Genomic DNA, 23,754 nt, shown 5'->3' with positions numbered 1-23,754 from the left:
TTGTCTGTAATGAATAATTAGGCACTGTATAAAAAGGGTTCACACGTTTCAAGTGCATTTCCATCGACAATCTTGACCCGGTACAATTGACACCGTCGTGACACATTTCTCATTCATAGACTGCGATTAAACTCAGTTCTAAACAAGAGAGAAGTTTGACAGCTTGTCGTCGTCGTAACACCCAACCAGGGAGTTCCTCAATCGTTGGATACTATTTTCGAACCAGAATCATTGTATCCTTTTTCACACGTCAAAATGATGCATATATTTGGAATCATGTGCAATTGCATGTCTCCACAAAATTGCACGGCTACTGCAGTCCAATATTGAGAATCACTTCGACAGGTAAATCACCGGTTCCAAATCCTATCAAGAGTAATCAAAAGATGGCAAGAGAGGGAAGAATTAGCAACCTGCAAGATCAACATAGCCACACATTCCAGCGTAGTTGAAATGTCCCAAACAATTTCACAGCTGAGGATGGCAATTTACCAAGGATTCAGAGAGCGAGCTCTATTTTGTTAAAAGTTCAATGTCCGCTCCAACTTCAGCAATCTTGGTTTCTTTGGAAGCCTTTGCTATTTTAGCAATGTTTTCAACATCAAAGTCAATAGCTATCTTTTTCACAAAGCCCTCAAGCATCTGTTTTAGACAAGTCGCAAAACAACATAATGAGCATTACTGATCAGACCAATATAACCACTGAGAGGCGATTTCTGATAGAGTAAAATGATTCAAGATAATCTAGACAGCTATATGAGACTCACATGTACAAGAAAAGTGAAACAGTGGTCCACCCGAGTAAAATAATCTCAAACTAGGAAAGCATGCAGAAAAAAGACCTAAACAAGAAAAAAAACATCCAGGAAACAAGCAGAACAAAAAACAACCAAGGAAACATGAAAACTAAGAGATGGCTGATCATGGAAAACATTTTAAGACTATTGGAAAAAAAATTTGTATATTTATTAGGTGAAGAATATATTATCCTTGTCTAACATAAGTTTTGTTGCCCTACCCAATAACAATATGTAAATGTATTCTTCCCTTATTGTGTATTTAACTATCTACCTATATTTTGGAAATTGCTTAAAGACAAAACATCAAGTCGTAAAAGTTTTAAAATACATTCGAAATTGTAAGCATGGAAGATGATGGCCCTCTTTTTCACATTCTGTATTATGGTGTGGAGCAGGTTTCTTCCAAGAACTGTTACACCTTCCTGATGTTTTAGTGGGGATCAGCAAACAAGGCGGCTATTACAGTATTACTCCTCTACACTGTATTTAAACTACATCGTTGTACGGGAACAAAAGGATCGTTAACATTAGAGCAGAGAAGATGATGGTTTGCTTGTCGATTTGCACAGGTGATCTACCTAGCCATCTCCTTTTGTATTTTCTGATTCTTTCATATTACATTATGTTAATACACCTCTCCATGTGCAATGGGACAATCGCTCGGCTTTTTGTAATAATTTTTACTTTCAAAAGAGTTTTCTTGAGATTTCAAAATTGTGAAACTTGCTAAACAAGTGAACAGCATTCTAATGAACATAAAAAGTAAGTACCATACCCAAGCCATGAACTGGCCCGTTGTACCACATATATGATAAAAGTTACAAAATGGCACACACTCTACAAAAGAAAAGATATTCTGGTATATTGAAAGAGGATAGGGCACCATTGAACCAAGATATATGAAAGACCATGAAAACACACAAAAAAATGCCCTTGGGGGAAAAGGAAAAATAAGAAAGAAAGCAAAATATGCCAACTGATTTTCATGAAAGGCAAGTACCAGCATTAAATGGTTATGAGTTCTCAACACATACCAGTGATCCAATGGCAACTAAAGCCCGAAATTTTGCATCAGCGTCTAGATTTTCTTCTTCTGCAATCTGCCCAAAAATAAATCACTTTCATGATTCACAACATTTTAGAAATTCTCTACAGGATAGAAAGATACTCTAGTCCACCTCAAAAAAAACAGGGGGCCTCTTACGTCCAAGTTCAACTTTTGAGGATGGTACTTGAATAAATAAGCAAATAATTGCAGAAGAAGAAAAGGCAAGTAATAAGATGATGTATTAAGTATTATACCTGAAGTGCTGAAGAAAGAACCTGGGATTGACCTTCTTGATCCTTCTTTTCGGTTAACAAAACAGCATAACTATCAATCCCAAAGGAAAAACTCGCTTAAAAAAGAGTATTATATAACAAGCGTGGAGCACATTATGTAACAAACATCAAATTTTCCATTTTTGGTTGGCTTTGCAGTCTTTGTTCATCCTATTACGTGGAACTATCACAAATTTGGAGAAAGAAAGATAGGGGGTGGAAGGACAAGTTCTTTCATGTATTATTACTAATTAGACATATTGATTTTGCATTGTCCATGCATAACCTATTATGCATATATCATATATGACAGGCAGACAGTATAACTTTCAACCTCCCTTTAACTTTCTTCTTTACATGCATAACAAGTTAAAAACTTGAACACAGAGGTATACAAAGATGAAAATGTCGGTAATGGTGGAAATATTGGTAGAATGTTGATAGCAAATATTATTATCGAAAAGACGAAATTTATTTTAAAATATAGAAATTCAAAATGAAACTTTAGGAAATGCTAAATAGGTAACTATAAACAATGCATCATTTCTTATTATGAGAAACTAAAAACATATCAATTAAACAAGTCTGATATAGCATAAATATGAATCAGGATATACTTGGATCAAAATACTGTGACACATAGGACCTTCAAACTTCAAGTCAAAAGCGTAAACACTTCTTACTTTCATTTACATAAGCATTCTAATTGGTATCTTTAACCGAAAACAAAAACTCAAATTCTAAATTGCAAGCTTTTTTTTTTTTTTTACTTTATAACTATGTGACCATACTAGCAGGCTAGTATTCCTACTACCAAGTTTAATTAAAGGTGGGTGGGTGTGTCTAACGTGGAAAAATATGCACAACAAAAGCACAAAATATCCTAAAAGTAACATGTTGGTGACACCATTGAGACATCCGTACACAAAGAGAATGATAATATCTTAACAGTTCTCACTGACACCAAACCCACCAGTTCTCACTGACACCAAAACCAACAAAATCCAAATTACATATCACTATGATGTCCATGTCACCAATTCTTCATTGTCGATAAAATAAAAAATGAAAATTTCAGCATGTCAATATTTATAAAAACCTAGCCCTAAAGCAAATTTATAAATTAAGTGAAAGCTACAAAGCCTCAAATTTATTCAAACAACGTTTATAATTAGAATGCTAATACACTACAGAAACAATTTCCCTGCAGAAATAAATCCAAAAGGAAGGAAAAGGAAAACAAGGTCAACCATGCATTATGATCACAGTTTTACTTGAAACAGATTACATATGCAGGCAATAGTAAACTTACTTGAGAATCAAGGTTGCATATGATAACTGCAAATTCTTATTTGGAGATGAATAACAACTTGAATACACATCTAGAATCTGCAAGGCCATTCAACAAATCAAATTACTAAATCATGATATCCAGAATCCAAGATGCACTAACCATGAAAAGCAGTGTACCACTTGCCATAACAGTCATTACTCAAGTACAAAAACACATCTTTTTAGTTGTTCAATACATATTCACACAACCGGACAATATATCTATATTAATGATTCATTCAAGCAAGTGATCGAATCAAACTCAATATAATGATTCCTGCAACAATCAAAGGATAGATATCCTTAACAGAAAATATTCATCATAAAAAAAAAATAGAAAGAATGCAATAAACATTTAATTTACAACTTTACATGTTATATAACTGCCGAATCATTAACAAAGAACTACATTTGTACAAGTAATCATGCAAGGTGGAAACGGATCTGCAAATGTGACTGGGAAAGAACCCCTTTATCCTCTCAAAAACCATAATGGTCACATGAACAATCCTGAAGGAAGGCTAACCTCAGTCCGATGCTTTTGTAACCAATTGTAGTAGCACGAATTCTTGAAAAGATTGGTCACTGCACGAACACTTGTTAAGAGATTAGCAGGAAGTGGCGGATTTGTTGCAACTTTTCTGATCAACTCCATTAGTAAATCTGGTTAGACAACAAAAGGTAAGAAATAGAGATAAAAGTTGAAGAGGACAGCAACAATGAGAAGCATGGCATTTGCAACATTGTTAATTTTTTCTTATACCATATGTAGCATGCATTTAAGGATATCAACTTGAGCATGTTCCTAGAAGATCAGCCCTCATCAACCAGTCTTTTTTTTTTTGGTCTTTCAACAGGTCTTTATTGTTATGTATTTTTATAGTTCACGATAAAAAGTGAAGTACTTATCTATTTAAGATAAGAAGAAACTACTGCACAAGATAAAAGTACAGCATTGGATATATGTAGCATGAGTACCATTTTCAGCTTCAAGATGCTGGAGAAGCCGAGTTGCCGCATCAGGGTGCAGAACAATCATCCTCAAAATATCAATAACTGCAGATATAAAATAACAAATATACTTGAGTAGGCAAAATTATTTATGAAACATAAGGTGTCCACACAATAAAACTACACACCCATAGACTTCCGATGTATCAATGAACGAGCATTCAACAATTCACATTAAAACAAAGCTTACTGATTTTGTGCTAAGAAAATATACTGACTCTTATTGCCATACATATGAAAAATGAGATGTTATGAGCAGTCGTGTTATGTATAAATGGCCCCAATCCCAATGCAGGAATTTTACCTTTTCAAAATGAAAAATCAACTATACACACTTATACTCAGATAATTCATGTCCTTTTCTCTACCATTTTTCATTTTTTTAACCTGTAGCCATCAATCATAAAGCTAAGAATCCACTTCAGCTACATGTGTAAAAAAAATGAGGTAACCTGCAAGCTGGCAAGATTCAGTTATAATGCCTAAGACACAATCAGCCACGAGCCAATTCAAATAGTTGAATCAATTTGAGATTGCGTAGTCTAGCATGAACCATCCAGTTATTAACTTGAGTTCATTCTTATACAATGATTTTTTTAGTGTCAACTTGTAACCCAAACAGATGGAATAAATGTGCTCCAAGACCTCTAAAAGATGAACAGAGCTATACACAGAATTCCTCAAAAGTTCGCACACTAACCTGGAAATAACATTGCAACTGGCCATGATTTTAGCAATCTCACCAACAAAGCAATGTCAACTTCGGCAAATTTACTAGAATGATAATGTGATGTGTCCTTCAATATTTTAACTATAGCACCCAACCTGGAAATCTCAACCTCATTTAAAGATGAGTTCTTCTTATCCTTCAAGAAATTACCAAAGGATCCATTATTCAGGAAAACATCCTATGGTTAATAGAAAAAAAAGAGACACAATTCTAAAACAGAAAAAGAAAACTACTTGTACCAAGCTGCTCCTCAGGTTCGGCTAACAAGCTTGGAATTTAAAAATATAAATAAATATAAAGATATAAAGTAATAAAAATATTATTTTGGAGTTGTTCAAAACCCTATCATGTACAATGAAAGGAATAGGAAAAAAAACAATGAAAATAACTCCAAATTAATATTTCTATTAGTTTGTTTAAAAATAATGAAAATAACTCTAATTTGGAGTTATTTTCATATTTTCGAATTAATATTAATTTGGAGTTATTTTCATATACTTCATATAAACTAATAAAAATACTTAAACAAGTTTTGATGGAGTACAAGTTCTGCTACATGTATAATAACAATGCAAGTAAATATCAGAAAACAGTGATAATAGAAGTAGGAACCTCAATAGTTTCTATGAAAAATATAATTCTTCCCTTTTCAAAGTGCTTATAAGTAATTCAATTAGGAGTGAGGTGAGGATGGTAACTTAATTACCTTGCACTCTGTTTCTTCTTGTTCAGTTAGAATGAACACGCATAATTGAGTGATCAAACCCAAAGAAAAATTCAAATTTAACTAGTGTAGCAAGCCTGTCTATTTAACAATGCATCATCTACTAACTTTGTAATTTGTGTTTCAGTAAATATCAGATAACTCCCTATATGCATCACCATACAACTAGAAATGAAGCAATGGGTAGCTTACAATTATCTGTTAAATATGAGGACGTTTCAACAATGACAAAGAATCATAATTGTAAAGATTGGTAAAAACTTAACAAAGGGACCGGCGGGATTTATTTTCAGTTGAATGATAGCAAGTTATAATGCTACTGTCTACAGCAATATGCCAATTTGTAAAAAATGAAAATAATTTGAAAAACAAATGAAAGTTTCAGGCATGCAAAACAACAAACCTGGTCAGAGAGTAAATTACTGTTGAACTCTGTAATCTTCTTTAGGATCCCATCAAACTGGGCGACGTCAAAAACAAGCATTCCTTTCTGAAACAATAAAAGCCCCATCCAGGCAAAAAAAAAGAGATTGAAATAATGATTTCAGTGTAGAACTGTGACTACCAGTATTTGCGTCTAAGAATAAAGCATTCCCAAAGATGACTAGACTTAGTTGCAGTAAGTTTTTACCCCAACTACTAGGGAACAGCTATGGAAACATTAAGCCCATAAGCAATCTAATGATAGTGCACAACCTCAGTTATTTTTCCTTTTCCCTTATTTGAAGGATAATGACAAACAATAAAAAACATTTGGCCTAAGCTATAACTACATTGTCAGAGAAATTATCAACATCTAATACATGCTCAGCTTTTAAAACCCAGTTATTAAGTGGGGTTTCCAGATCGTACAAAATAATCAAATTGTGCGCGTTAGTTTACATACAGAACACTCAATACAATAAATCATCGATAAGTTCAAAATACTCACTCAACTCGGCCTTAGCTTCAACCACATGGATGTGCCAATAGGTCTCATATCGACCCTGGTCTTTATCTAAAACACTATTTTAGAAGTACTGAAGCTAAGAGCCTTCACTATTGAGCTAAGTATATAGTACATGGATAAAACATATAACTTCAATGCGATCAGCCAATACTTTGCATTAACTCACAGTGCATTGCAATCTAATAGATACATCTCAAAAGTTTAGCACGAGCTGAAAGATTCTACCTTAGGAATATGCTTGAAAGTAGGTTTTGCAGAAGCTGTTACAATAAGAGAAACAAAAAAAAATCAATAACTGTTATTGGTAAATTTATAGTAAAGATTAAAAATATGGCATATCTTATTCAATTAAAGAAAATAGAAAAGGCAAAAAGATACATACCAGACTTGTTTGAAGATTGTCCGGGTACATAAGCACTTGCTGAAATAATGAAAAGATAAACAAGTAGTTAATCAAGTGAAAAATGGAAAGCAAACAAGGACGCTATATCACATGAATCACCAACCTATAAAGGTTAGATGGCCACGACAGAATACTTACACCCAGTGTAGGGATCACGAAATGATGGATCAAGGTCGAAATTATTTTGTCCAGTATTTTGGAGGATGAAAGCGACAACTTGTTCTCGGTAGGAAAGAGGAAGGTTCTCCCTCAGAAGCCACTTGTCAGCAGTATCATATGGATTATCTGAAACATTAACAACTCAGTGTCACATTCTTGCAATAATGTCTTTAAGTCACACCAACTACAACTAAGGGCTAAAAGAGGACTGATACCTGATCGATTGTAAGGCAGCTTACGAATAGGCTCTCCATCTCCAATGTCGACATCAAATACTGAAGAACAAGAATATGTGTTCATAAATTTTAAAATATCTACGTAGAGAAGAAAAATCAGATCAAACATTGACACAGATGTAAGATCCAGACCATAATCATATTCGTTTCCATCAAGAACAGGACGCTTCATGCTGTCATCTGGCCCATCGACAACCTCGCCAATCTGAATTGAAAGAAGTAACAGATGAAGGTTCCCAACTTTTCAAGAATTATACACAAACATCAGCAGCATGAAACTTTTAGTTAGCTCTTGTTTCAGTTCTTTATTTAGGAAGCACATTTGTATGACCTTGAGGTACTGTGAACCCAGCATGAGGATTAATACTTTAAAAGGTAAATTGTACTAAAGGACTAGACAAAAATTGATCCATGAAAAAAAGATTATCTCTCAACCTATAAATCTCTGAAACACAAAGGTATGTCTCTGTTACGGACCACAATGAGACCAACAGGGGTTCAAAACTACTCGTATCATTTTTTATTGTTTTGACTGCAAACAATTATGCAGGCATTACCTAATTCAACAGCTCAAAAAATGTAAATCCCTAGAACTAATCCTAAACTTAAATGATTGTATGAAAGCATTAAAGTTCAAGATCACCGCATCAATCATATGTTGAATAAGGGGCGAAAGTACAAAACTACTCATATCATTTTTTATTGTTTTTTTTTTCTACATTTTTTATTGTTTGGACTGCAAACAATTATGCAGGCATTACCTAATTCAACAGCTCAAAAAATGTAAATCCCTAGAACTAATCCTAAACTTAAATGATGATATGAAATCATTAAAGTTCAAGATCACTGCATCATCAATCATATGTTGAATAAGTGGCGAAAGTACAAATACACCCATAAATCAGAGGCCTAACCTAATGAATGGCATAGGCAAATTGAATAATAAATGTGCTAGTCCCAAATCTTTTTACACTGAAACCATACATCTTGACCCTCAAATTAGCCCCCAAAGCAAAAGGTATGGGAACCTAAACGTGATTGATACACTAATATAAATACCATCAGTCGTATGTCCTAAAATCCAACATCTGCAAAGCACAAACACTTGAGCCATTTCAAAACTCTAGTGTCTGCAGCCCAAAGCATAGATTTTTTTTCCCACAGGAATGTTGTTCATATAAATTCTTTCAAAACACACTTATTTTCTTTTAAAAGAGCTGCCTTTAAGTAAGAAGCTGGTGCACCTGCAATGATAACATGATTGCAAGGATTTGAAAAGGAGGGAGTCCACAAGGCAGGCCTAATAACTAGCCAAACCACCTGTACAAGCAATCCATACCAACTGTTTTAATCTAAGTGGATGTCAATATTTCCTCTTGCTGTCAATTTTAACAGCAATGTCTTTTTATTTTTATTAAACCATAAAACACCCATGCTGCTTCTTTGTCGTTGGTTTCATCTTGAATAATGATCCATGTTTCCCCTGGTGTATGATTTTTGCAGATGATAAAGTGTTGATAGATGAAATGCAGGAGGGAGTAAATGCGAAGCTTAACCTTTGGCGGGAAATGTTGGAATCTAAAGGTCTTCGCCTAAGTAGGTCAAAGACTAAGTATATGGAGTGCAAGTTTAGTGGGAATGAGGTCCAAATGAGATAAGGGTGAGGGTTGGAGATAGGAAGTACCAAAGAGTGGTTCTGCAGGCTATGCCTATGAAGAAATGGAATTACAGAGTGAAAATTGGGGTAATACCTGAAAGGGAAAGGAAATGAGTGATTAATATCCTCTAGTTAGCAGTAACTAAGATGAGCTAGGAAGATGAGCTACAGACACTTATCCAGGGATTTTAAAGTTGAGCACAAGGTTTTCATTTTAGAGATTGAAGAGAAATCTTTTGGCGAAAGGATTCGGGTAACAGAGAGAACGAGAACCAGAGGATATCAGATATCTTTTGATCTGGGTTGTGCAGCGTGGATCATTGAGCAGTTAAAGGCGGTCATTGCCACAGGTGGTTTGAACTTTTTCAGAAAATACAAAGGTCACAACTATCAGTTTTGGGTTGAAGGATTTCAGAACAGAAATGGGGAGGTCCTTGTCCTTTCCAAAACTGAAAAGGATGGTTTTGTCAGAAATATTTTCGTTCCAAAAGGTGTTAAAGGTATCGGATGGAGAAATCTGGAGGAGCTGATGAATGAAATATTGCAAGGGGGAAAGAAGACGGGGACTACAATGAGGAAGATGAATCGGGTGGGAACTGAGCCTAGAAGAAATAAGTCGGGAGCCGGTGTTCAAGGTTCATATAGGGATGCAGTCACTGGAGGAAGGCAGACGACAAAGGAGGAATCCAATCGGAGAGCCAGAGAGGAACTTTGGAAAGAATTCACTTGGAATCAGAGGAAGTGCTCTAGAGAATCTTACAGTTGGGGAAGTGTTGTAGTATGCGAGAGAAAGGTGGTGCATCAACCATGGAGGGAGGTGGAGGCCTCACTTCGAAATCTTCTGGGAATGGACATCAGACTCTCGCCATTTCAATGCAACAAAGCACTGTTTGTTTGCCAGAACGAGGAGGAAGCAAAAAAAATAGCACTACTTGGAGCAATAGGCATGAAGGAGTACCCCGAGGTGAAATTGGCGGGGTGGTGGGAGAGTTTGAATACAAATCAAAGACTGGCGGTCAGCTATGGAGGTTGGGTTGCATTGGAAGGTTTACCACCGCATCTTTGGACCAAAAAATTCTTCCAGGATATTGGCGAGGCTTGCGGAGGCCTGGCGGATATTGATCAAACAACCGCTAGATTCGGTTTCCTGCTCGAAGCAAAGATAAAACTCAAAACCAACCTAACTGGTTTCATCCCTGAGGTAGTAGAAGTGGCGGACGGAGATCTAGTCTTCAGGGTCAGGATCCGGCAGCTTTCGCCAGCGACGAGACCCATGATTTCGGCTGAAGATCGGGGTAGACCGGAAGCTTTAGTTGGGTCTCTGAAAAAGGAACAGCAATTACAACGGACTTCTGGATTAACTCATCCGGCGACGGCAGAGCTCGGGGAGGTAACCCACGCGACGGGGAAATGCGTCAGCTTTAGAATCGGCGCCATCGACTGCCCAGTCACTATCGGAGGTGACAGAATGTTTGGTCACGACGGGACTGAGACTGCGGACACGAGTTACGAGATGCCTGCAAACCAACTCTCTGACATTATTGTCTCTGAAAGAGAGTACGTGGCGCCACTTCAAACACAGGGTGGGAAAGACGGGGGATGCTCTAGAGCAGAGGGGGCACAGATTTCATCAAGCAGGGAGTACTTTAACGGAACAAGCGTGGAGATATGCACTAGAAATGTTGCATATGTTTCTCTGGGTAAAAGCAAAAGGCTGGAATTAGATGGGAAAGATGGCGGTTGCTCGAGTACAGAGGGGGCACAGACTTCATCAAGAAGGGAGTTTTTTAATGGAACAAGAGTGGAGATATGCTTTAGAAATGTTGTAGAGGTTTACGATGGGAGTGAGCCCAACAAAAATAACTTTAGTCCAATTATACTTGATGGAGGGGTGGGCTTTGATAGACAAAGCCCAAATAGTGGAGACAACATGGTGGTGACCGGGCCTATGGGGGCTAAAAATTTATTTACAACTATAAATGGTAAATCGATGGGCTGTGAATCTCATTGGGATGGGTCAGGCCGAGGCCCACTTATTCAAACAATCCATGGGATGAGACATCGGTTTCAATCCGAGAGGGAACTTTTGTCTAAGTCTCGAACGTTGGCGAATCCATTGGAGAATCTAAGGTTGCCGATGCACACCGTTGGAGGATGTACGGCATTGGGCGATACCCAGCAACCACAGGCCACGGAGTTTTATACAGCAAGCATTCCAATTAGATCTTCCTTGAGCACATGTTCGAATTTCTTTGGGAGATTTGGTCAACTGGACAGGGGCGGATTGCGGCTAAAGATTCTTTCACCACAAGATTTTGGCTCTGGTCAGAATCAACTAGAAGGGCCTAGCCTGACGAAAGGCTGGCTTTCTAACCTCACTTTCACTGATTCTGATAGTGAATTAGAGGAAGATCTGGAGAACGAGACCGATGATGACCGTGCCCGATCACCGAGCGGGTCGACCGAGAAGAATACAGCAGATCAATGGTGGAGAAGGATGGAGGCTCTAGGCATGGATTCGGCTCAATTGTTAGACAGCGACGACGGAGATTTCTCAGCCCAATCTTCTGTTGCTGATGGGGAGGCGGAGGCTTACTCTCAAGAGGAAAAAGAAACATCTGAAGATTTTGAATTATCCTGTGAAGACCTCCACAACCTATTCAAAGATTCAAATTTGGAAGCAGTGACAACGTTGGAGGAGGCATCTAATCACGAGGAGAAGTCTGTTACTAAGGCAATAGGAAAAAACAAGGAAGTATTAAAGTACAGAAGAAGGAAAAAACTGGCAGGCCAATTAGCCAACAGTGAGGCACAACATCTAAATTCCAAATTTCTGTCTAAAATGAAGATTTCATTGTTTCCGTTGAAAAGGTCTCTGTTACAAGAAGCGAAGAAAGGGAAAGTCAGAAGAGGCAAGAAAGAGGATGGTTTTAAGGGAGATAGTAAACTTCACAGGGGCAATACCAGTTTTAATGAAGATAATTAGCTGGAACGTTAGAGGATTGGGAAGTAGACGGAAGAGGCTAACTTTGAAAAAGCAATTCCAACGGTTACAGCCCGATATCATCATACTACAAGAAACTAAGAAAGCTATGATTGACAGAAGCCTTGTGGCCAGTGTGTGGGGAAGCAGATATAAAGACTGGATTTATGCCCCTGCACAAGGAAAATTTGGGGGCATAGCAGTAATCTGGAATACAAAACACATGTCAGTAACCGAATCTCTGATCGGTGTTTTCTCTGCATCAATAAAAATCATGGCTCCCAATGGGATGGAGTGGTGGCTAACTGGAGTCTATGGTCCATGTAAAAATAGAGACAGAAGGGAGTTTTGGGAAAAACTGGCGGGACTCTATGGTTTGTGTGGACCAAGATGGTGTGTAGGAGGAGATTTTAACGTGGTTAGATTTATAAATGAGAAATCAAACGGGGGGAGGTTGACTAAAAGCATGAGGGATTTTAATGATTTCATTAGAGAGACAGAACTCAAGGATTTGGAGCTGCTCAACGCACAATTTACTTGGTCAAACCTCAGAGAAGAACCTGTGTGTCGGAGATTAGACAGATCCTTATGCTCTACAGGTTGCGAAGATATCTTCCCTGAGGCTAGACAAACGGCCTTGGCTAGGGTCATTTCTGATCACTGCCCAGTCCAGCTAGACACCAACAAAGTGAAATGGGGGCCATGCCCTTTCAGATTTGAAAACATGTGGCTCCAAGATCCAGAATTCAGGAATAAATTCAAGGAATGGTGGCAATCGGAACAAGTGGAGGGGTGGGAGGGTTATAAATTTATGATCAAGTTAAAAGCCATGAAAAAAAAGGTGCAAAGCTGGAGTAAGGAGAGCTTCGGCGAGATCGAAAAAGTATTGAAAGAAGTGGAAACAAACATAGAGGAGTTGGACAGGAGAGAGGGGTTGGAAGGCTTAGATTTTGAAGCTAGAAGTAAAAGGGAAGAACTCCAAACCCTTGTAGGAGACTTGGCTTTCAAAGAAGAAGTGAAATGGAGGCAGAGAAGCAAAGTGGAATGGGCAAAGGAAGGGGATGGTAATACAAAATTCTTCCATCGAGTTGCAAATGGGAGAAGGAAGAGAAATTATATTGAGAGGTTAGAGTCGGTTGGAGGGGGAATAATAGAGGATGCAAAAGAGATCGAAGAGCATATTGTCAATTTTTTCAGATCCTTATTCAGTAGCAACGATGAGGCATGTTGGGGTTTGGAAGGGATAAATTGGGCTCCAATAAGCGCCCTTCAGGCAAGTTGGCTTGAGAGGCCTTTTGAGGAAATAGAAGTTCAAAGAGCAGTTTTCGATTGTGGAAAGGATAAATCACCAGGACCAGATGGTGTCTCTATGCAAATGTTTCAACATTGTTGGGATATTTTGAAGAAGGATATAATGAAGATCATGGAGGAGTTCTTTGAGAAAGGGATAATAAATGCAGTGACGAACGAGACTTTTATTTGCCTGATCCCGAAGAAATCAGATTCTTTGAAAGTGACGGACTATAGGCCAATAAGCTTAGTAACGGGATCGTATAAAATTATAGCAAAAACACTGGCTTCAAGATTGAAGGAGGTTTTGGATACCACTGTCTCTCCGAATCAGGGGGCGTTTGTTAAGGATAGACAAATTTTGGATGCTGTCCTCATTGCAAATGAAGTGGTAGAAGAGGTGAGGCAGAAAAAAGAGAAGGGATTGGTGCTTAAGATCGACTTTGAAAAAGCGTATGATCATGTTGAATGGAGATTTCTGGAAGAAGTACTTCAAAGAAAAGGTTTTGGCAATAGATGGAGGAAATGGATGCAAGGATGTTTAAGCTCTGCAAATTTCTCCGTTTTGATCAATGGAAGGCCAAGGGGAAAATTTCAAGCTTCAAGAGGTTTGAGACAAGGCGATCCACTGTCACCATTTCTTTTCACCTTAGTAGTAGATGTTTTGAGCAGGTTAATGGAGAAAGCACAAGAAACTGATCTCATCAAAGGCTTGTGTATCGGCCAAGAAAAGGTGGAGATATCTCATCTTCAATTTGCCGATGACACCATTTTCTTCTTGACGGAAGACGAGGAAGTCTGGAACAACCTAATCCAAGTGCTTAATTTATTCTGTTCGGTCTCAGGATTGAAAATCAACAAAGCCAAGTGCTTTTTGGCTGGGATAAATTCAGAAAGTGAGAAACTAAACAGGTTGGCAGTTTCTTGGGGGTGCGAGGTAGGATGCTGGCCGATAAAGTATTTGGGGCTTCCCCTTGGAGGTAGGCCAAGAGCAATAAAGTTTTGGGATCCGGTGGTCGAAACAATGGAAAGAAGACTTCAAAGTTGGAAGAAGGCTTTCCTATCCAGAGGAGGTAAATTAACTCTAATTCAATCAGTCCTGGGAAGCATGCCGATTTACTATATGTCCTTGTTCAAAATTCCATGCGGGGTAAGAGGACGTCTAGAAAAATTAATGAAGAGGTTTCTATGGGAAGGCATGGAGGAGGGTAAGAAAACACATTTGGCCAAGTGGGAGTTAGTTACTAAAAACAAGGAGGAAGGAGGTCTAGGGGTGGGGAACTTGAGGAATCAAAACGAAGCATTATTGGCTAAGTGGTTGTGGAGACTCCCAAGGGAATCACAGTCTCTGTGGCACAAGGTGATAAGAAGTAAGTATGGGCTACAAGCTAATGGATGGGATGCACTTCCTCAAATGAGGGTTTCAAGTCGAAGTCCATGGAAAGACATTTCGAGTGGCTCTCATCAGTTTCTCAGTTGCTGCACGTTTGAGGTGGGCAACGGAGAGAGGGTGAGGTTTTGGGAGGATGGGTGGTTAACAGGGGGACCGCTGAAGGAGCAATTCCCTAGATTATTCCTACTATCGAGGAAGCATAATCAAAACATCTCGAGCTTCGTGGAAGTTTCATCAAGTCCTTTGAGTTGGAACTTTGATTTTAGGAGAAACTTGAATGAGATGGAGATAGTAGAGGTGGCCACATTATTACAGAAACTGGAAGAGGTTCGATTGTCTCCATTAAAGATGGATATCAGAAGGTGGAATCTGGAGGCTTCAGGTTTGTTCTCATGCAAATCTTATCGTTCATTACTGAGCAACAATGGGAGTGTGCACTATTTTCCACCTTACCCTCAGATTTGGAAATCAAAAGTTCCTCCGAAGGTTAAAATACTTGTATGGCTTGTGGCCAACGGGAATCTAAACACATGCGACAGAATTCAAAGGAGAAACCCTCTTATGTGCTTATCACCGCATTGGTGTAGCTTGTGCAAAGCCAAGGAGGAGAGTGTAAATCACATCTTTCTTCATTGTTCCTACTCGATCCAACTATGGTGGAAATTGTTACAGGAGGTTAAAGCAAGTTGGGTCATTCCTAAAGGGTGTTTCGAGCTACTAAGCACAAACTTTCAGGCACTTGGAAAAAGGAAAAAATCCAAAGTTTTGTGGGGTTGTCTGGTATCGGCAATTTTCTGGCATATATGGCTGGAACGCAACAAGAGGATTTTTGAAGATTATACTGGAGTGGGGGCAGAAGAACTTTGGGGGAGAGTAAAATATTGGGCAGCTCTTTGGGCCTCGGTCACTAAAGAGTTTGATAATGTTTCTCTATCTCAAATTCTATGGGATTTATTAGCAGCAGTTAAGTGAGCTAGGTCTAGAAATGGCTGCTGTAGCCAAATCCTAATGGTTGTTTCCTTGTTATACAGTTAGTGGACTTCTTATCCACTTCTGTGCTGTTCTCTATTCTTTAATAAAATTGTTTCTTCTCAAAAAAAAAAAAAAGTACCAAAGAGTGAACGATTTCGTTTTCTTAGATCTATCTTGCAAAAAAACGGAGAATTGGATGGAGATCTCAACCATAGAATACAAGCTTGATGGATGAAGTGGAAGAGTGCATTGGGTGTGTTGTCCAACCGTCGTATGCCACTAAAGCTCAAGGGAAAATTTTATAGGATGACAATAAGGGAAGCAATGCTTTGTGGCACGGAATCTTGGGCGTTCAAGCATCAACAAAAAAATGAATGTAACAGAGATGAGAATGCCTCATTGGATGTGTGGCCAAACGAGAAAGCACAGAATTAAGAACGAGGATATATGAGGTAAAGTAGGTATGGCCGCAATTGAAGATAAGATGAAAGAAAATCGGTGAAGGCAGTTTGGACATGTGAACCGCAAACCTTCAAATGCTCTAGTTAGAAAATGCGATAATGAGATAGAAGCAAATGGCAAAAGGGGTAGGGAAAGACCTAAGAAGACTTGGAAAGAGACTTTAAAAAAAGACATGGAGTACTTGGGAGCTAACTGAAGACTTAGGGCAAAAACGAGCACAATGGCATTCTAGGATTCATACATATAGAAATTGCGCTGACCCCACTTAATGGGTCAAGACTTTGTTGTTGTTGTTGTCAAATTGCCATGTAAGCTATTAAATTTTATTTGATATCCTAAATTTGACATTTCCATTGAAGGTGATCTATGGATATTAATTTGAAAAAGTGAATTACCTTATCCCACTTCTGTTCTCTCATATTCCATACATATGCCACACCATTGTCCCCCTCTCTGACAACTTTTGTCTGGCCATCACTGGTTCCTGATGACAATACCAGACAACATAATTTGATGTGAGATTTATACTTGTCAAAAGAATACAACAATCACATAATCTTAGCAACTTAGCGGAAGATCTCACTAACTGATGCCGCCCAAACCACATAAAAAAGTATAACATGATATAAGTAAAAAAGACTTGTCTTTCTCAAATTGAAAAGTTACACTAAAATCCTCTAGAGTAAAATTGAAATCGCACCTGGAATCTGTAAGGCTTCTAGTCCAGGTAATTCTTCCAGCTTCAATCCTCCGACCCTCTTCCTAAGAGAAACAAGTTATTGCATAAATACAAGTAAAAAAGGTGAAGAAGATGAAACAAATACTAACCAAGAAATGATGTCTTAAATCACAAAGAAATAGATACTGACAAAATTTAGAGCATCTAATGCAAACCAATAGGCTAGGTGGTCTAGATGTTTTATATTGTGGCGTGAAGGCTTCGAATACCCAATGAAGGATTTTATATTCTCAAAGATACCCTGCCATAGACTTCCGTAAAGGAAAGGGGAAAACAAGAACTAAATACTAGAGGGGGGTAAGAGATCACTAGAAGACAACATATGCCTATCAGGTAACCATTACAAAAGGATTTATATTATTATAAGAGATTATAGTCAATCTAATTCTGGAGCATTGTGCAGACAGACAGATGGGTCAAGTCCATATTATTAGGCATGGCAGGTTCATAGCTGCTACATGACATACAGGAAACCAGAAGATGGCCACACCTGCTAATTTTGTGCTGAGAAAGTTGGGAGAAATATGACTCCACTTCTAGGGCATCTGCAATTTTATCCTGATTTATGGTCCAGACGCGTACAGCTCCATCAGAACATGCTGTCACAATATCCCCATTTTCCAAGAATTTTGCATCCCAAACACAGCCAGGATGCTCTATGCTCTGCATGCAAACTCCATCTGTAAAAGACAGTACTTCCACTTAAATTACAATTCAGGCCAAAATTGACCACTTCTACCTAAACTTAAGACTATAAAACTGATGCTTATGCCCTCAGATTTTGAAATTGCTAATTAACATTCTGATGCTTTCTACAAAGCAAATTTCACTGGCAAACATAAAGAAAAGAAAAAAAAAAGTCCAATGTCCAAGAATCCTTGGAGTAAGGTGTTTGAATCTTTCTTTTTTATTCCCCATCCCACAACCAAGCACCAAGCAAGAATTCTTTGATAGAATTAAGGTTAAAAAATTAATCACATTCGTAATTTTGATGCAATTGTTTTCCAAGAAACGAGAACGCCTGGGAAAACAGGAAAATTACAAAGAAAGATGGACAAGGAGTCCATCAGGAATCAAACACAAGAAAAACAAAGAAAAGCTACTAGACCCATAAGGTTTTTTTGCAATATAGTCCTTCCATCCACAAAAGAGTATAAATGGGTCATAAAAAACCACAAAAAAATTGCTGCAATTTCTTCAAAGTAAGAATTGGATTAACTTTGTATTCCTCATGTATGAATAGCAAGCTGGGAATTAACTAACACAACTGACCAACAGCCTGCCTGTGAGTGACTTCAATTTCTTACACCGAACAAGAGCAGGCGAAAAGCACACCAAAATTTGCATGATAGAACAAATAAAAATTATAAGTGAAAAATAAAAAAAGTAGCATAAAAATCAGCAGCAGTTACCCTTCCATATCTTTGCAAAACAATCTTCGCTGCTACTGACTATTAGTCCAGACACATGTGAATCAACAGAATAGACAATTGAAGTATGACCAACCATCTCCATTAAAACTTCACCACTTAGAGCCCATAACCTGATGGAACTGCAGCATGCCAAAAACAAAAGGTATAGTTATAGAGACCTTCAATCCAAACAGACACCTTCGTTTTTGTTTGTTTGTCTTTTTCTTTTTGGGTGGGTGATGGATTGAATGAGAGAAACAAGGAAATTAAGACACCAACTAGCATATCCGAGGAGAAACAATGGAGCATTTATTATTTAATAAGTTTACAAACAGGACATTTTCTAGTAACACTTGGAAATTTGACAACATAAATTTAAATTCAATATTAGCCAAAAAGGGAGACTTGCTCAGACTCACAGTTAGTAAAATAATAACGTGGTAGAAAATTGTCTTATAATGGGCGCATTTACGCAATATAAGTCAATATATTCAACATATTCCCAATATTTTAATAATTGTCAAAATTTTCAAAAGCAAGAGACATTGTGACTACATACTCTATGAGTGCTCATGTATGTGTCTTTCAGTATGTGAATGGGTAGTACTATCCCCACATCCATTTTACTTCTCACACACCTATCTTAATTTCCAGCCATCAAATCAAATGAATTGAAGAAGATCCATAGTTAAAAATTAACAAGGTTGTGTAGGAGGTAAAATTGGGTGTGCGAATAGCACTACACTATGTGAATATATCTTCATAATACTACAAGACCATGTTACACTCTAAGCAGTAATTAGCATTAATTGTAGAATAAGCATCGTTTTTTATATGTTGTACATCAAGACAGAATTAGAATCCAATCATTCATTTTCTCTGTGCTAGAGTTGAGTTAACAAGCTCCTAGTTATAGTGTCTGACAATCGATTTTTAAACATGATTTCTGTATGCACATTAAGCAGCTTTTGGATGTTTTATTTTCATTTTGAATGCACATTAAGTTATTCTCTACTCATTCCCTACCAACACTAAGACATGGCTTCAGAATTATGTTCATTTTAAAGGAATATCCTCAAACCAACTAGATTCAATATAAGCACAAACAAATGCAAAATCAAGCTCACCCATCATGTGAAGCAGAAAGAATTCCCAATTCGGACATCACTGCCAAGCCTCTTACAGTGTCTGCAAAATATGTTAGTACATGCATACCATAAGTAACTGCAAACATTCTGTGCAAGTCCTTTTTCTAAATAGGGCATTCTATGCATTTTATTTATGTTCAACAACAACAACAACAACAAAGCCTTTTCCCACTAAGTGGGGTCGGCTATATTTTATTTATGTTCCAAAAGAAAAAAACTTAAAGCCAAAAGACATTCTGTGAAAGTGAGGACTCAGGAGTGCGAGTTATCTTCAAATCAAATCATCTTCATGGCAACTTATATCCAAATGTTATCTTTCTAGCTCTCATTTAATATCCTATTAATGGAAATCACAAAGCATAGTAAAACAGTCTCTTAGTTCTTCAGTAAGCCACAACGTCTAATACTCCCAAACACTATCACATTTCTTCAGGGCCTACAAAATCCAAATGACCTAATAAAATTAACATAGGAAAACGCATTACCTGAATGCCCAACAAAAGTACGAGTGCATGTACTTCCCCTCCAAAGTTTTAAAGTAGTATCGCTTGAACCTAGATAGAGAAAACAGAATAAACACCATTCCAAGAAAAAGATAAATGCATTTGAATACAGACTGTGATGAAAATAATCATGTGTGGATTTCCCATAAATTTAGGGACCAAAGTAGAAATGTAAACAGGGCATAAAAATCAAATAATAGGTACCGGAAACTTCCATGGTATGGTGTGTCTTATATTGATTGCGTAATAGAAATGACATTGTAGTGTCCACTAGCAGTCTAGAATCCCAAAAGTAACATGGTTCCCATTGACATTATGACCAACTCAAAGTCTTGAATGAATTAAAATGCTAGTAGGGCACATAATTGACTGCAGCAAACTTTCATAGTTATCACAGCTAAGAGACCAGGAACTCTCATCTAATGAAATTTTGATCCTACCTACATGTATCACATAGCATATATATCAACTACACACAATGCCTAAACATGAAATGTGCCACTTACAAGCCCCAAAAGCTACTCATCCAACATGCATCACATGGTGCGGTCAGCTAAGCCGGCTGGCTTAGTAACCCCCCCTCAACCACAATGTCACCTATCCAACCACTGTAGCAGAGTCTTCTTACTGGCTCAGCTGGGCCAAACAATTGACAGTTCACTACTGTGTTTCTAGTTTCTGCTCACTTTATTTTTATTGTTGTTTTGTTTTGTTTTTTTTTTTTTAGGGGGGGGGGGGGAAGTACTGGATAGAGACATCACTTGCAACAGGTTAACAACCATACCTGTGACAAGCTCGCCCGAAGGAAGCTTTATAACTGCTTGGATGGCTGCCTTATGAGCCTCCCAAGACTCTACCAACTGCCCATTCCTCCATCGCCTTAAAGTACTGTAGAAAAAGACGGCAGAAGAAATTTAACATCACAGTTTCAGCATGGTAACTCCAAACCAACTCATTTCACAATAATTTGCTCATTGGCAAAATGAATATAGCGCAAAGATCAAATCTTTGACCACATCACGCGTCAACAAACAACAACGAAAGTTAATGGTACAACATGCAAAAAGTTCATCCAACGTATCCAGCAAACTTGGAATAGGGTAAAAACCAAAAACTCACGAGTCAACAGAAGATGAGACAATGTCCCCATTATCCAAAGCGATGCCTGTGACCTGCAACTGATGGCCCTTAAGAGTTTGCACCTTCTCCCCAGTCCTCAAGTCCCACACCAGCACCATTGTATCCATCCCGCCGGACACAATTCCACCATCAGGGTATTGCTCATTGGGTGAAATCCACACCACTGGGCCCACAAAACTGGTGTGGCCGAGCAGAATCTTCGACTCCGAGTACCTCCGTTCATCAGAAGGGTCCAAGGACCAGAACCTAACAGTTCGATCACGCGACGAGGTGGCTATACCCGCATTGCCACACACAGAAATCCCACGAACCTAAATCCAAACTCATTGTTCATCATCAATCACCAAATTTCAAGTACAGAAAAAACCCAAATTTTAGTTCAAATCCTTCCGGTAAATTAACAGTGCAAAATTATCGAAATTGATTGTAGATTCTGATAAATTGTGTGAAAAAATGAAAGGGGTTTTGTGGGTGAGAGATCTTACGTCGTCTTCGTGGCCGCGGAGTTGGCAGCGCAATTGGTATTCTTTGAAATCGATGTCCATTAGAGCGAGAGAGCGAGTTTTTGGGAGTGATCGGAAAAGAAAAGGGTTCTAGTTCGATGAAGTTGAGAAGACGAAGAGTTGTGAGGGGTTGAGGAGCATATAAATGTTTGGGTGCGAGAGCATAACAAATTAGCTTGTTCTCTCCAAGTTCTTGATACTAGATTTGTCAAGACAATTTTTAACTCTTTTATGGAACCTTTTTTATTTGGTATTGAACACTCTTCCCCTTTTTCCTAATTTTATTTTGTTTTTATTTGAAATTTTTAGAGGAATACACCTTAATTTTTATCTATTTATCTTCTTCGATTCATTTGAAGTGACAGTGAGAATTGAGATGGGTGTGTAAGTGATAAAAAGTGGTGTGTAGATAGCATTACCTTTTAAAAGTAGGAACTGGGCCAGATTTTTTGATAGATCTCAGAAATAGATATTTTTAATTTCAATTTAATAAGTTTTGGAAAATGATTAATTCATTTCGTAATTAAAATTTGTGCCAACTTTATAACTTTTGGAAGACTAAAAATTATGGGAGTTGTATGGTTTCATCCATACTAAGGGAGTTGTAATTAAAAGGTCGTACCCAGTGCACAAGGCTCCCGCTTTACGCAAAGTCTGTGAGAGGTGAATGTCGGCTAGCCTTACCCCCATTTATGGAGAGGCTGCTCCCAAGTATTTGAGTATATTGTATAACAAATAACAAATGAAACATATCTAAAATTAATAAGTACATAATTAAATGTATGTAATAGAGTTAGGGAAATTTCAAAAAATTTCGGGTCGACTTCATAATTTCAAATACATTCACTATCCAATTCTTTTCGAAAATTGAAATTTCAGTTTCATATTTGAATCGGATAGAATATTTTGGAATTTCTTGAATTGAAATCTGATATTCCTATCTAAGTTGCACTGAAGTCGAAACTATACAATGCATGAAAATTGCACATATGTTTTCATCAATATGGTTATGTCTAATACGTTTTTTTTAAGAATTTGTGGAATTGTTATTAGAAGAGCTAAGAGGTTGTTTGATAATACTTTATAGAACAATTTTTGTTTACATGAGTGTAAAATGCATTTATTATGTTGTTTTTAAATAACAAAGTTACAAAATGAATTGTGTTTTCCAAGAATAGAATCCAAAAGAAAAATAAATAAAAAAACAAAGATACGTATAAAGATAATTAGTGTTCAACTATTTTTTATCATCAAAACCGACACATCAACCACCATTGTCACCACCACTCTTATCGCCACCATCGTCACCACTATCCTTGTCCCATCGTGGTCTGGGCCCCCACCACATCCCTAGCTCGACTCCACCGTAGCACGATATTGTCTGCTTTGGGCCCCGACCACGCCCTCACGGTTTTGTTTCTGGAAACTCACACGAGAACTTCCCAATGGGTCACCCATCATGCGATTGCTCTCGCGCGAACTCGCTTAACTTCGGAGTTCCAATGGAACCCGAAGCGAGTGAGCTCCCAAAAGGTCTCGTGCTAGGTAAAGATAGGAATATACATATAAGGCTTACAAGATCCTCACCCCTGGGCGATGTGGGATCTTACAATCCACCTCTCCTTAGGGGTCCAACGTCCTCGTCGGCATACCTCTGGCCAGGGATTGCCTCTGATACCAAATTGTCACATCCCCGCTCGAGCCCCTACCACATCTCGGGCTCTACTCCACCGTAGCATGATATTATCCGCTTTGGGCCTCGACCATGCCCTCACAGTTTTGTTTCTGGAAACTCACACGAGAACTTCCTAGTGGGTCACCCATCATGCGATTACTCTCGTGTGAACTCGCTTAACTTTGGAGTTTCAATAGAACCCGAAGCGAGTGA

General features: G+C 38.0%; 1 protein-coding gene and 1 long non-coding RNA gene across 3 annotated transcripts; both read right to left on the bottom strand.

Moving 5' to 3' along the window:
• On the bottom strand, window positions 1-22,096 carry LOC126585823 (uncharacterized). Of its 2 annotated transcripts, none has more exons than XM_050250371.1 (23): window positions 21,849-22,096; window positions 21,343-21,674; window positions 21,008-21,111; window positions 20,206-20,274; window positions 19,700-19,760; window positions 18,573-18,712; window positions 17,651-17,840; window positions 17,122-17,183; window positions 16,817-16,905; window positions 7,797-7,869; window positions 7,644-7,703; window positions 7,408-7,554; window positions 7,249-7,287; window positions 7,092-7,126; window positions 6,321-6,407; window positions 5,164-5,329; window positions 4,431-4,508; window positions 3,979-4,115; window positions 3,433-3,509; window positions 2,103-2,172; window positions 1,835-1,900; window positions 493-642; window positions 1-413 (listed from the first exon to the last, which is right to left on the bottom strand). In XM_050250371.1, the coding sequence occupies exons 1-22, from the start codon at window positions 21,906-21,908 to the stop codon at window positions 514-516; spliced, it is 2,271 nt and encodes a 756-aa protein (XP_050106328.1). In that variant the 5' UTR covers window positions 21,909-22,096; the 3' UTR covers window positions 1-413; window positions 493-513. The 2 variants fall into 2 exon arrangements, with proteins under 2 accessions (XP_050106328.1, XP_050106327.1); XM_050250370.1 differs by having other exon boundaries at window positions 1-366; window positions 21,849-22,095.
• Window positions 8,179-16,805, bottom strand: LOC126585826 (uncharacterized). The gene is made up of 2 exons (XR_007610658.1): window positions 16,111-16,805; window positions 8,179-9,360 (listed from the first exon to the last, which is right to left on the bottom strand). It is a non-coding gene; the product is annotated as an uncharacterized LOC126585826 (long non-coding RNA).
• Window positions 22,097-23,754: the final 1,658 nt, after the last annotated feature.

Source organism: Malus sylvestris, chromosome 10 (genome assembly GCF_916048215.2).
Source record: "Malus sylvestris chromosome 10, drMalSylv7.2, whole genome shotgun sequence".
In the NCBI taxonomy this organism is placed as follows: domain Eukaryota; kingdom Viridiplantae; phylum Streptophyta; class Magnoliopsida; order Rosales; family Rosaceae; genus Malus; species Malus sylvestris.
The sequence above is the reverse complement of the archived record's forward strand: the minus strand, read 5'-3'. Positions and strand labels throughout refer to the sequence as shown.

What these genes read in the sequence shown, in the direction of transcription:
- LOC126585823 (XM_050250371.1), bottom strand. Translation starts at nt 21,908, where the DNA reads ATGGACATCGATTTCAAAGAATACCAATTGCGCTGCCAACTCCGCGGC. An exon ending in CTTTCTGCTTCACATGATGG is followed by an intron (nt 18,713 to 19,699) that starts GTGAGCTTGATT and finishes GGCATGCTGCAG; the next exon opens with TTCCATCAGGTTATGGGCTC. An exon ending in ACAATCTTCAAACAAGTCTG is followed by an intron (nt 7,127 to 7,248) that starts GTATGTATCTTT and finishes TTATTGTAACAG; the next exon opens with CTTCTGCAAAACCTACTTTC.